Source organism: Paroedura picta, chromosome 7, assembly GCF_049243985.1.
Source record: "Paroedura picta isolate Pp20150507F chromosome 7, Ppicta_v3.0, whole genome shotgun sequence".
NCBI lineage: Eukaryota > Metazoa > Chordata > Lepidosauria > Squamata > Gekkonidae > Paroedura > Paroedura picta.
In genome coordinates, this window is record NC_135375.1 from 43,146,714 (window position 1) to 43,160,615 (window position 13,902).

General features: G+C 39.5%; 1 protein-coding gene across 7 annotated transcripts in view; it reads right to left on the reverse strand.

Annotated features, from left to right (window-relative positions):
- The window catches only part of MCTP1 (multiple C2 and transmembrane domain containing 1), a 253,452-nt gene that overhangs the window by 153,635 nt on the left and 85,915 nt on the right, over positions 1–13,902 (reverse strand). For 6 of the 7 annotated variants that reach the window (XM_077347620.1, XM_077347616.1, XM_077347614.1 and 3 more), the window contains 2 exons: positions 8,616–8,654; positions 1,637–1,807 (listed from right to left, as the gene is read on the reverse strand). In XM_077347620.1, the coding sequence (XP_077203735.1) occupies positions 1,637–1,807; positions 8,616–8,654 (210 nt within the window). The remainder of the gene's footprint in view (positions 1–1,636; positions 1,808–8,615; positions 8,655–13,902) is intronic. The other variant, XM_077347615.1, reaches the window with a different exon arrangement.

A 13,902-nucleotide genomic window follows, 5' to 3' on the forward strand; every position in this document is an offset into this window, starting at 1 on the left:
TACGGCACTGGTCGGACCACACCTGGAGTACTGTGTGCAGTTCTGGAGGCCTCACTTCAAGAAGGACGTAGATAAAATCGAAAGGGTACAGAGGAGAGTGACGAGAATGATCTGGGGCCAAGGGACCAAACCCTATGAAGATAGGTTGAGGGACTTGGGAATGTTCAGCCTGGAGAAAAGGAGGATGAGAGGGGACATGATAGCCCTCTAAGTATTTGAAAGTTTGTCACTTGGAGGAGGGCAGGATGCTGTTCCCATTGGCTGCAGAGGAAAGGACGTGAAGTAATGGGTTTAAACTACAAGTTCAACGATATAGGCTAGATATCAGGGGGGGAAATTCACAGTCAGAGTAGTTCAGCTGTGGAATAGGCTGCCTAAGGAGGTGGTGAGCTCCCCCTCACTGGCAGTCTTCAAGCAAAGGTTGGATATTGAATCCCTAGGGTTATGTTTTCCACATTGCTTGGGTTAACACAAAAGACCCTAATCCTGGTAGGTAGTACTTATGTCTCCCGAGAGAATGGAACCTGAAGCAGGATGTCAGTGGCAGGGAAGGACCATGCAGAGTTTTAAAAGGCCAACACCAAACTAATACAATGCCTTAAGATAACTAGTCTTAACAGAAACAGAAATAACAAAATCACAGTTTCATTCAAAAGACTTGGCATGTTTTTATCATTTGGGAAATGCCATCGCATGATATCATTTACTGGAGAGGTTATGAGATATGCCAACTTTGTGTCCAAACAAAATGGGACCCTGAGCAGGACCTCAGTGCTTGAATGTAATGGAACAAATAGGAAAAAGTATCTTTACTGGAACTGACACTCTAGAGAATTTGGGACCAAATTCCTCAGGGTTTTCTGTTTTGTTTTTTGCCTTAGCAGAAAAAAAGGCAAAATGTTTGCTCTCACCAAACAGATGGTGAAGTAGAAAATATAAATACCATATTTCTAAAAACTAATTTCATCTGAGACAAGATAATAGCCAAGATTCAAAGAGTTCTGTCCTCCTGTTTTTCGAACACTCTCTCATGTGTTCTAGTTCCCCATATCCAACCTCTTTGAATGAAAGAATTGCTCATTCCTAAAATATTATGACATGAAAACCTGCTGATCAAAGAAAAAAAAACCTTCAAATTCTTCTGAGCATGCTCAATCCCATGGTCACACTTAAAGGAGTCTTTGGATCCGGAACACAACCATAGCTTTAAGATATTAGGAATACAAAGAATTACAAGAAAGGCCAAATGTTCAGTGGGATTTGGGGATTTCCAGTTCTCAACTAAACCTTCATGACAAACTGCTTTTGATGCTCAATGTTTCAAAAGAACTGTGTAAAACTGCATTGGGAGAAAATGTGGCATGTGGTGTAATCTCCTGTTTAAAGAGGAAAAGCCTAAAGTCTTGCTAGACATATATAAATCTTGATACTATAGCTCTTTATATTGTGATCTAGAGCTATGGCAGCTACTGGTGTTTCTATTACCCCTCCTTTGATTTAACAATTTTAAATGTGGCTATTTAGAAGTTCAGTTTGGGAGGATGAAAAATATGAGTTTTCTAGGGATTCCACTTAACATCACACAAAATCTATGAATACATTAAAAACACTTGGGGATGCTGTTCAAAAAAGTTACCTTACTCTTGTACTTCTGATGTCCCAGCCGAAATTTCACATAGGGATCGCTGAGTCCATTTGGATCCATGGCCTTGAGTTCACGACCCTCAATCAAAGTGACACTGACTATCCCTCTCCATAGCTGAGATTTCCTGTGCAGGTCTGACAGACGTAAACTCTGGGTCTGAAACTTCATGTGTAGAAAGAATCCCATTTTTAGCTCAATTCCAAACAACTTTTTTTTGTGATTTGTTTCCAAAGCAGGCTGAATGTTTTAAAAAGTTAGAGTTAAACAGCTAAAGTGCACATTGGACCAGACCTCCCTGCCAAAGAAGCACATTGGCTGTAATTTGCATCAATTGCTCTCTAACCTAGTGGCAAAACTTCTGCACATCCATGTGTATATACTTTCTGCTCTCAAAGTAAGTTAATACATCATTGGTAATCTGTATCTTTTGTCCTTTAAAGAGCTCCATTATTATTTTATGATGAAGGTTCCATCCATTGTGCACATTCAGATCACCAGCATGATAGGAATTATTCCCCTTTTGCTGAGCACTGTAAACATATGATTCTATGTTACACAAAGTCCACTGGAAGCTGTGAAGGTTTTCATATGACTGACAATTTTAATTTCCTTAATAAGTGTATGTAACAGTGATAACCATTCCATAAAAATAATTGGGGACTGTGATATATAATTAAATTAAGCATGACAGCAAAGTCTCTTTTCACAACTTTCTATTAAGATGTTGAACTTTGAAATCAGTTCAAACACCTGTAAGAAGATAGAAAGGATTAATTTTCCTTTCACTTGTGCCTTAGTGCAAGGGTGGATGGTAGAGCTGGCCACACAAGAAATGGATGAGAGGTTTTGTGTCTAGTTATGATCCTGAGAGAAGCATTCAGTCATATGGAAACAGTTGTGTCCTCTGTAGCAGTGCCCAGGAACTGAGCTTCTCTTATATCTTTTGGTGATAGAGCATGAAGTGGATGGCAGTTCCAAAGGGGTAACAATATCAGCCTATTTAGCAAAATAAAACAGAAGTACAGTGGCACCTTAAAAGCTAATATATATTCCAGTATGAGCTTTCATTATTTATTTATCATGTAGAGTTATTTCCTGCTGCTATCAGGAACCATCTCGCAGCAGGTTAAAATCATAAAAATATAAAACACAGGGTCAAAGTTAGTCATAGTTCACTTCCTTATATACAATGAAAAAAATAATTTTATTTATATTAATCATATTACAAATTGGAAAAGGAGGGGAAAGAAAAGGCATCTGCATTGAAAGGAGATGGAATGGGTTAGGCTGTTAAATACAGAGAATCACATCTGATAGATGATCCTAGACCTCTACCTGCCCTCTCCTCCCTGTTCCCTAGATACCCCTGTCTAACTGCCCAAATAAATATGAGGAAATTTATTTTTTCTTCATTGCATATGAGGACCAGTAAACTCTGACTCATGAAAGATAATACTAAAAGCTAGTCTTTAAGGTACCATTGGACTTACATTTTATTTTAGTAGACGCCAATTTTTCAACATTCTCCCACCATCTCTGTCCAGCTACAGCACTGTATTGACAACAGACTCTGTGTTGATAAAAGAAAGATTAAATTGATTCCAGGAGGGTGCCACATTTTGTAGTTTTAAGTAGAAAAGAATCCCATAGACCCATCGTGCATGGCAGCAGCCACATTAGGCTGCTGCTAGAGCATTGTGGTGGAGCAGCATGCTCCACTATTCATTGTGTCCCCACACCATTTCAGTGGTGTGAGCTGGTGTGCCAATTTCTGTGTCTGTAGGGGGACACATTTTGGCAATGGAACAGCTCTGCCCAAAAATGCCTCCCCGTGGGGAACACAGCCACAGTGGAAAGGTTCCGATGCATGTGTGTATGTGGGATTTATTTTATGGGAAGGGGGGTTTACATTCTCATGCAATCCTACTTTCCTGCAAAATAGCAGAACAAAACCCCATTCAACCCTGTGATGCTGTGAAACTAAGTGAGTTAAAGAAACAATTGGGGTCCGATGTCCATTGAGAAGAGGAGGGCATCTTTGACTGGTAGGATTGTCCAAAAGTATTCATTCCCCACAAATCAAGAAGAGATACAGTACTTGTTGCAACTCTATGCACAAAGAACATATAATTGACCAAGTCAGTCTTATAATGACTGGAAAAAGCTGTGACGTTACTATTCCTTCAGCCCCATTATACATGCAAATGACCTTAGCCCTAGCTAGCCCATCAGTCCTTAAAACAGCCTTGTCTTTCTGTAAGATACACACACCTAGCAGCCCACTTAGATCAGGGACTAGTGAGTCATAGAATCAAAAATCCCTCCAAAGTCATCTAGTCCAACCCTCTGCAGAATGCAGGAAATTCAGAACTACCTGACCACCCATAGCGACCCTAATTCCATGTCCAGATGCTTCCCCTCCCAAAGCCAGTCTGGCCTGGACGAAATTTGCCTCTCGACCCCAAAATTGTGATCAGTATTTTTCTGGGCATGCAAGAAAGGCCACCAGAGTCAAGCACTGACACAATCCCTTCTGCGCACCCACTTAACAATCTGCCTAAGCTCACAGAATCTACATTTCTGTCGGCTATCTATCTCTGCTTTAAAACTTCGAAGAAAGAGAACTCACCACCTCCTGAGGAAGACTGTTCCAATGAAGAACTACTCTAACTGTCAGGAATGTCTTCCAGATGTTTAGCTAAAATTTCTTTTGAATGAATTTCATCCCATTGGTTCTGGTCTGACCCTCTGGCGCAATAGAAAACAACTCTATTCCATCCTCTATGTGACAGCCCTTCAAGTACTTGAAGATGGCTATCATATCACCACTTAGTCATCTTCTTTCCGGGCTAAACAGACCAAGCTCTATCAACCTTTCCTTGGTTGCCAAACCTCTCACCATTTTTGTTGTCCCCCTTTGGAAGTGCTTCAGTTGGTCTACATCCTTTTTCAATTGTGTTGTCCAAAAATGAACACAGTATTCTAAGTGAGGTGTAACTAGAGCAGAGTAAAGCAGTACCATCACCTTGCACTATCTGGACACTGTACTTCTTTTGATACAGCCCAAAATCCCATTTGCCTTTTTTTGCCACCGAGTCACATTGCTGACTCATGTTCAGTGACAGTTTTAATAACTGACAAACAAAACCTTACGGGTCAGCACCTTAACTGGAATCTCATGAATAGACTCAAATGGAGAGTTCATTAAAACAGAAACAGAATCACAGAATCAGAGGAATGCTGAATGAGTAAATCATAGAGTTGAACGGGCCATACAGGCCATCTAGTCCAACCCCCTGCTCAATGCAGGATCAGCCCAACGCATGCTAAAGCAACCTACAACCTACAAGAGGGAAAATAATTCGCCATTTAATTGTTCTAGGTGCCCACCTAATCCTTTTTGCTAGGGAACAAGAGAGCAAACAGCAGCCTGGAAGGCTATGGAGCCACTAAAGGATGATCTTGTCCTTCATCTAAATAGCAGAAATGACTGAGAATGTTTCAAGAGGCAATGTGGGGGGGGGGGAGAGAATGTGCAATTTCTTGAAATATAAAATGATCATTCTCCTCCATTCTGGTTTTGACAGCTCAGCCAGCTAACTTGGATATTTCTGGTTCTGCTGATGTGCTTGGCTGTACAGAATAAGATATGATTTTTTACCTAAGGAACATGTATCTGGTTCAAACAGACCTTTGTCATCATACTGGCCATATGAATGCAGACACTGAAGACCTGCATCACACAACAGAATTCTAGGAGTGCTAAACGAATCGCATGCGGTTCTAGCAAACCAATAGCATGTATTTTTTGTTTGCTAAAACAGTAAAACAATGAGCAGGCCTAAAAAGCTGACATCTACTATGACTTGCTTAAATGAGCATTTTTTGAACTGTGTCTGAAGGGCAAGACTGTGACTTCTCCACCACTCCCCATGCAGTCAAAATACCCAAATGTTCTTCTAGGGGTAAAAGGAGACCCCTAGGAGACTGTATAAGAGGATGTTGGGAGTGCAGCATGGGGATGGGGGGAATGCTGAATGAGTAAAAATTACACCAAACTTAAACATATATACAAACACACATTTCAGCAGAAATCCTCTATGGAATCTTACCCATTAGGCATTATTTTGTGATTTTATGGATTTATATTTATGAACTGTAGCCATTGGGGCTTTGATTAAAAGAGAGAGATCAATGTGAACAGAAATGAAGTCTTTCAATGCCATTTCTCTCATGCACTTGTTCCTATGAAAATAACCCATATCATTCAGGATTTTAGATCCACTGTTGGAAGACTTATGAATATCCTTATCCATGGTTCCTCTATATATTTATGAAACAGTCTGGGGGGTAGAACATATCTGGCTGTCCAAGTTGGAATAGGGCCAATCATGGTGCAGCCAGCTGATTGGCCCTGCCCCTGCAGCTCCCACCCTCCATCCCTGGACTCTAGCCTCTTTGCTCTCAGACGCGCCTCTGTACCGGGAGCCGGCAGCAGGTAAGGGGAGAGGGCCCTGGGCAAAGGATCATGGTGGAGGGCCTGCTAATGAGGGCCTCTTGGCCTGCCAAGCAGGGCCTGCTAACAAAGGCTTCCCAGCCTGCTAACGATGGCCTCCCGGCCTGCTGACTGCCTGCTAAGGAGCTCTGTCCTGGGCCTGCTAACAAGTTGGCCAACCCCCACCCGCCCCACTTGATCTGGCTGCAAGGTGTGGCCCAAAGCCACCTTAAGCTGCCTGGCCGGGTGCCAGGAAGGGAACTCTTTCAAGGCCCATTCTTAGGAAAAGGCTTAGAAGCTAGTATTATAATAACGGGAGATCTATTGTTGAAACTATATGTGCAAAACAAACAGCAGAGAAACAGTAAAAAATATTTGTGGTTATAGCAGAAAAATTAAAAATCATCATTCCAACGTCCTGTACACTGAGATACTAAACCCTGCATCGCTTACTTCATCATGAGTTTAAAAAGGCTATGACTTAGCTAAATTAATTTTTAATTATTTTTAATTAATTTTTTCTTTCATTCCTTGCAATTTATTACAAAATTTGAGTCCAATGGCACCTTTAAGACCAACCAAGATTTATTCAACGCATGAGCTCATGCCTTGAATAAAGCTTTGTTGGTCTTAAAGGTGCCATTGGACTTTGTGCCAATTTTGTGCCAAAAGGTGCCAATTTTGTTGTGCTACTTCAGACCAACATGGCTATCCACTTGAATCTGTGCATTTTATTGTTAGTTATATAATAGAAGAAGAAGGAGAATTGGTTCTTATATGCTTACAGTCACCTTCCCTTTCCTCTCCCCACAACAGACACCCTGTGAGGTGGGTCAGGCTGAGAGAGCCCTGATATCACTGCTGGGTCAGGACAGTTTTCTCAGTGCCGTGGCGAGGCCAAGGTCACCCAGCTGGTTGCATGTGGGGGAGAGCGGAATCAAACCCGGCTCACCAGATTAGAAGTCTGCACTCCTAACCACTACACCAAATTAGCTCCCTCGAAGTTTGAGAGAGCCAGTTTGTATGTTCTCTCCTGAGAAATACTTCCAGGAGACTGTCCCTTCTCTGCATAAAGGAAACAGTGGGGGAGGGGGTTGAGTTAGGATGAGAATACTTTCTTACACTATAAGTCGGGTTTTTGTGTTTTTGACAGGCCTTACCATGGAGGTTCTTCTTTTCAATTACTTTGTCTGGCTTCTAACTTTTTTGCCGCTCTCTCTGCTACCACAATCTACATTTATACTGTAATCTCCATGGGGTATAGACCTTTGTTCTGCTAATTTTTATACTGTTTTTTGAGGAACTATAACCATCTGGTCTGAATAAAACATAATTTGATCATATGAAAAGGATTCTTCTTGACTGTCCAATTCACTATAGAATTTCCAGGTGCCCATCCAAGGAAGGACTAACAGACTAAAAGTTTTGCACATGCTTCAGTTAGTCACTGCTAAATTTAGGGAGATGCAGACAATGTTGTCTTAGAAGGTTGTCACAAAACAGAGCCCGCAGATGGAAAGAAATCTCTTAGGGGATGAGGAAGAAATCACTTGGGGTCAAGTGAGGCTAGGTTTCAACTGCTGAAACAAAGACCCCCCAATTTGTATTGCATTTTAAAGTGATGTTTAGCAGTGTGTGTGTGTGGGGGGGGTGTTATATGCTGAAACAGAATCCTCAAATGGGAAGAAAATCTTCAGCAGTCATCTGGAAAAAACAATTCCCATGCTCCTTTGCTCTCACACTCATGCAAGTGTGTGTTGCTGCACTAGATATCAGTGTGTCACCCAGGAAGGTCCAACAAAAGGCTCAGGGATCACACTATCTGATCAGCAATCAATCTGAGGTTTATTCACAACTGGCAATTAAGACATGAGTTGCAAGGGTTCAAGCAACCCTAGGATTTTGCAATGCTTAAACACAACAAGAAAGTGAGGAAGATTGTGTATATCAGAACTAGAAGCAAAGTCAGAGAAAGAGACTGTTGAGCCCCTTGGTTGTTGAGCCCCTTTCTGTTCTTCTTACTTCCCAACACAAATCACCACCTCTTCTGCCACCATTTGTGGCAGAAAAGCCAAGGGTCTGATCAGGTATTGGAGCAAAATGCTTTTGATTATATGTTTAAACTTGTCCTGACTGAAAGGCAGATGATGGAAACTATGGTATGTACACCAAGTGGTTTTACAAAACAATGTTCTATGTTCAAGGAAAATACAAAAACTGGTAGCTACCAATTCAGACCCTTTGCAAATAATATATGAAGTAGATCTTAATGTAAACTGGTCCTCCTTACCACATCTAGGTAATGATTCAAAAATTGTGCAAGGAAGACACCTTTAAAATGCTGCACTATAACACAAATGAATTTCTTATAAAGTCCTCCTACATTATTAAAATTACAGAACAGATTTTCATCTTTGTGTCACAACAAACAAAATGTTACACATTTTCTTCTCAAGACCACATGCTAAGAATTACCTTACTTGATCTTTTCCAACTCTTCCTCATTAGCATTGTCTGTAAATGAAATAGAGCATTTTAATCACCTTTTACTTATTCACAGAGAAGAGGGAGGCCGATTGTCTTCCAAAGGAGCAAAGCACATACTAATGCTACTAAAACAACAGGCACATTCCAAACAGCTACACAAGACTGACATCAAACAATTACAAGCACCATTCACAATGAAACACAGTTCAAACTGAGACTCTAATTGTTTGATGACGTAAATGAGGACAAAGAAACAAATATGTTTGGGGTCAAAACAAAAATGTAATAGATGACAGCAATAACCTTTTGACCTTTAATTATACATTAAAGCCAGGTGCAATTTTAAAAACTGTATTTGAATTAATTCTTCTAAATTTAAGATTAGTTCCAGTTCATCTTGACTTGGCAAGCACAAAGAGTATGCCATGCTGCTATTATGTTTAAATGGCTAGCTGGAAGGTAATTAACACTTTGGTTTGGTCCCCCTTTCAAAGGGGGGAAACAAAACTGAAGGGTTAAATGGATCACAGCCATTTAAACCCAACAACTCAACTAGTCCACCAGTCAGTTGTTAGGTTTAAATGGCTGCAAGCCTTTTAACCCTTCAGTTTTGTTCCCCCCCCCAAAAGGGGCAGGGGAGAACAAAAACAGAGACTTAAAGGCTGATGGCCATTTAACCCTTCCTGGGTGCAAGCCATGGCTAGGAGAAAGGGGAAACGGAACCAGGTCAATTCAGGCAGGGTCTGTTTGGGCATATTAGATTTGGGGTTTGGGTGTTGTGCCATCCTAAACCGCCCACTTTAGTACATGCCCATGCTTAGTCATATGCATCACAGTTCCAGTTCTGTTTTATGGCCAAGACTGAACTATAGAACAAAGGCAAGTAATAAAACAAATATATGACAGTGTATAAAATGCAATACTGTTCCCCCTATTGATGGTCTGTTTAAAAAAAAAAGTGCAATGGGCAGCTACAACAAATATATTCCCACATAACAATAAATACCTCCCTAAAACAGTAAGACCTCTCATGATAATGGGAACTTGAATATGCGAACTTTTAAATATTTCCAAAATTGTACTACTTCAGTTATGCTGGCACACGTAAGAACAGGGTTATGTCAAAAATCATAACTGATGAATCAGAACAAGCAAAAAGTGTTAATTACTCAAAAATATGCAATGAGAATTTTCTAAGACACAGAACAAGATTGGTAGCCATGTTAGTCTATCTGTATCAGTAACAAAGAACAAGAGTCCAGTTGCACCTAAGACTAACAACATTTGTGGCAGGGTATGAGCTTTCATGAGTCACTGCTCATTTCTTCAGATGGCTATATCTGAAGAAGTGAAAAATTTCTAAATTCAGTAGTTTTTCCATCATGGATCATGGAATCTCTATATAAAAGGAAAACTATTTCAAACTTCTAATGCTATCTTAAGATGAATGACTACAATATAATCTCATTTAGCAGCAATTTTTAATTCACTTATCAAACTATTGCTTGCCACTATTTTAAGGTTGCCTGATAACCGAGGCTGTCAAATTACTTTGATAGTTGAAATGTTCACTAGCTCAAGCACTGTTTAAACAAGCTAGCAGAAGTAGCCATAGTTCTTTTAATGACAGTAATTGAAGTATATCACAGTGGATGACCTCTGAAGTCTATCAAAAGGATTACTTGACTTGGGTAAGCTTGACAATAATAACTGAGGTAAAGAATGAGGCCCATGGCCCATCTAGTCAGCTAAAGCTATTTCAGCCTGAAGAATATAAATTTTTATTTTGGCATCAGAAACATATGATAGCTACTGGAGTATAATCAAGAAGTGTAAGAGTAATAGTCAAGGTAATTCTTAAGACCCAAATATAGCTAGTGATTAGGCAGAAATACTCATTTTGTTTTAAATAGAACTTTGGGTTCCCTATGTCAGCCTCTCTTTTTCCTTTGTACTTCAAACTGAAGACTGCATATTAATGAAAATCATTTTGTGAGCCAATTCACTGAAAAGCAGCATAGAAACAAAATTTATGCAGAAAAATCTGTAAACTATAGAATTTAAGAACAATATTCTCTTCCTTCCAAATTAGTTTGGAATTGCCATTTGGATAAAGGATTTAGCGGCTATTAATATTTATCTCAGAAATTTGGACTCATCAGTTACATCCTTTAGATTTAAGGTATCATTCATATGTTTCTAAAGATTTTGTATCTTCTGTCACTAGCCAGCCAGATTGAGGTGTAGAAGATAAGTAGGCAGGCTGTTCAAATGAACTCACTGTTACTTTGCAAGTTATCCAATGATGAAATCTTTGCACTGAACTCTGATAAAGAACCAAAAGACAAACAAAGCCATTCATGCACTAATTTCAGCAAATATATCCACAGAACACATACAAACAAAATTTATAATCTACACACATTGCATGCAATTGTAAAACGCATGGCATGCATTACCCTCACACACACACAAAATAGATTAACCACATACAACAAACAAGGAGTAAAATTGCAATAAAGTATTTTGTTTCAGTTATTCCCTAGCTAATTTAAAAGACTAAGTGTCATGTTCTTCACTCTCCATTATGATTCCACTGCTTAATCAGAAACATCCGTTTTCCTTCCAGATTTGTTACTTAATTTTTTGCTTATTTGGATTTGTCACTTTAAGTCCAGATAAGAAGAAAAGTAAATACAAAATCATACTTCCAACGATTCATAATTGGAATTGGTTTTTCCACCAGAAGGTTGCAATACCAATTTTAGTGGTATATCTTATACAAAACATGAAATTTCAGAGAACTTTAAATTATTTGACTGTTATTAATTCATCAGAGTCCTAATTCAACTTCACAACATATTACAACACATATTGCCAAATATATTCTTCAAATATTAGATGACATTCCATATTCAAATCCTGGATGATGCTGGAAGCTTCACAGCATGCTAACATTATTTTGGCTTCCAGCATAACCCTAACATGTGTTAAAAGTATCCATGGATTCTACTGCATAGTTAGCATTAAAAGGATTACTATTTACACTAGGGGGGGGAAGTAGAAGACACCCTCCATTAGCTACAGTTTTGGATAACACATTATCACAAATGTCAACTAACAAGAATTATGTCCAAAAAGCACATAAATGCTACTACATGATTTGGTATTTTTGTCAGGGTCTTTTCTTAAGAATGTGCAAAGACATTTCATTCAGTTACAGTTATTTTTCTTATAAACTTCTGTTTGGATTTTTTAATATTTGTTGTAATATTCTCAACTCTTGTGTGAATAGCAGAAAGTATCCACATCCTAGCAGTATAAAAATCTTCAAGCACAGTCAGGACTTCTCTCCCCTATCTGTTCTTTCATTAAAAGACATTCATTCTGCACATGAACAAGTGGACTCTATCCGTCCTCCACTTGCTTTTTAGATAAGGAGGGATCTCAGATACTCAGTATGGGGACCCTTCTCTGCACAGATCTCTCACTACTTATCTAGGCCCATAGTTCTTTTTATATAAAAACTCTGGGAGAGGTAAAAGTCAATCTGCAAAGCAAGGAGACTATCCTACCACAAGGTATGTGTGGAGGAGAATGAAGCATATGAAGTATTTTGGTTTACCCCAAAGCCTCTAGTATTTTGGTTTACCCCATCCTCCGAAGTGGCATATACAAAGCTTTTCCTCCTTCACTGTAAGTTCCCTTGAGGAGATGAAATATGGCAAGACTTAAAACCTCTCCCTTGCATGTGTACACACACTGATTCCCAAAGAGTCAAAACCTACCCAAAGAGCCAACCTACCCATACTCAAATACCATGATTACACACGTTAAGCCTTGGATCTGTTTATCCCAATGTTAATTTGCAGCCTAATTCAGAAGTTTTATATTAGCCTTTGTAGTCAGGTTTGCTCTCTCAGGTATATCTTGTGCCACAGAACTGCTTTTTAGGATTGCTAGTTCAGCACTGGCAACCAGCAGAACTATCTGTTGGATGGAGAGGGACTTGAGAAGCAATGGATCCTCCAGATGAGTACCCAAAATGATGTCACGGTTCTCTAGGAATTACTTGATCTCTGTGGTAAAACCCTGGAGAGCTGAAGAATTCCTATTGCACTGTGATGTCACTTATGGGCAGAACCAGAAGTAGCATCTTGATAATGTGGGACTTTGTTTTTGCCCTCAATGAAGTGAAGATCACCAGTGGGACTTGGAGCTCATGAGTAGGAAACTATACACTACCCCCACATAAATGGCATCCCTATTGTTTTTGCACTTTTGGAACAGGAGGGGAAAATAAATCTTCCACTTAGGAAGAAACATGGTTGTATCATCAAAGTGGAATACTTTGAGCCCAGATCATTGCTGCCTCTGTCTTTGTACATAGAAAGTAGTATGCCCACAGAAATTTCAAGAAGTTGTGATTGCACCAGAATTTATCCCTGATCAGGGTGAGGCTGAGAGAGCCCTGATATTACTGTTCAGTCAGAACAGCTCTATCAGTGCTGTGATGAAACCAAGTAAATATAGAACCGTAGATTCCTCAATATAAACTCAGAAGAAAAAAAAAGGAATCACAAGGCAAGATAATGTAATAGTCTTCTGTATTATTAGTAAAAGTTCAAATAATGATAAAGAGTCTTTATCATTATTTGGACCTTTACTAATAATACAAAGAGGACTATTACATTATCTGCCTTGTGATTCCTTTTTTTCTTCTGTGATGAAACCAAGGTCACCCTGCTGGCTGCATGTGAGGGAGCGGGGAATCAAACCCAGTTTACCAGATTAGAAGCCGTTACTCTTGACCACTACTCCAACCTGGCTCTCAGAGGTTAACCTGTATACCAAGTTGCCTGTCATAGAGGTTCCATTACAATAATTTTGGCTATTTCATACAGAATTTTAGCTGTCCAGTGCAATCTGACATACAAAATTGCAATTCAGAATTATTCTGTGTTGTGCAGTAGCAAATACTAAATGGCCAACTAAATTCCTCTGTATCAAATATTCTCTGCTCTGAGACACTGTAAAAATATCCATTAGGATATATTGAGAATGGAACAAGGAAAAATTATATAAAATTAATGCAATTCATTCATTTTATAAGAAAAAGAGTTTGTTTTTATACTCCACTTTTGACTGCCTGAAGGTGTCTCAAAGTGGCTTATAATTGCTTTCCCTTCCCCTCCCCACAACAGACACCCTGTGAGGTAGGTGAGGCTGAGAGAGCTCTAACACGACTGCCATCCAGCTGGCTGCATGTGGAAGA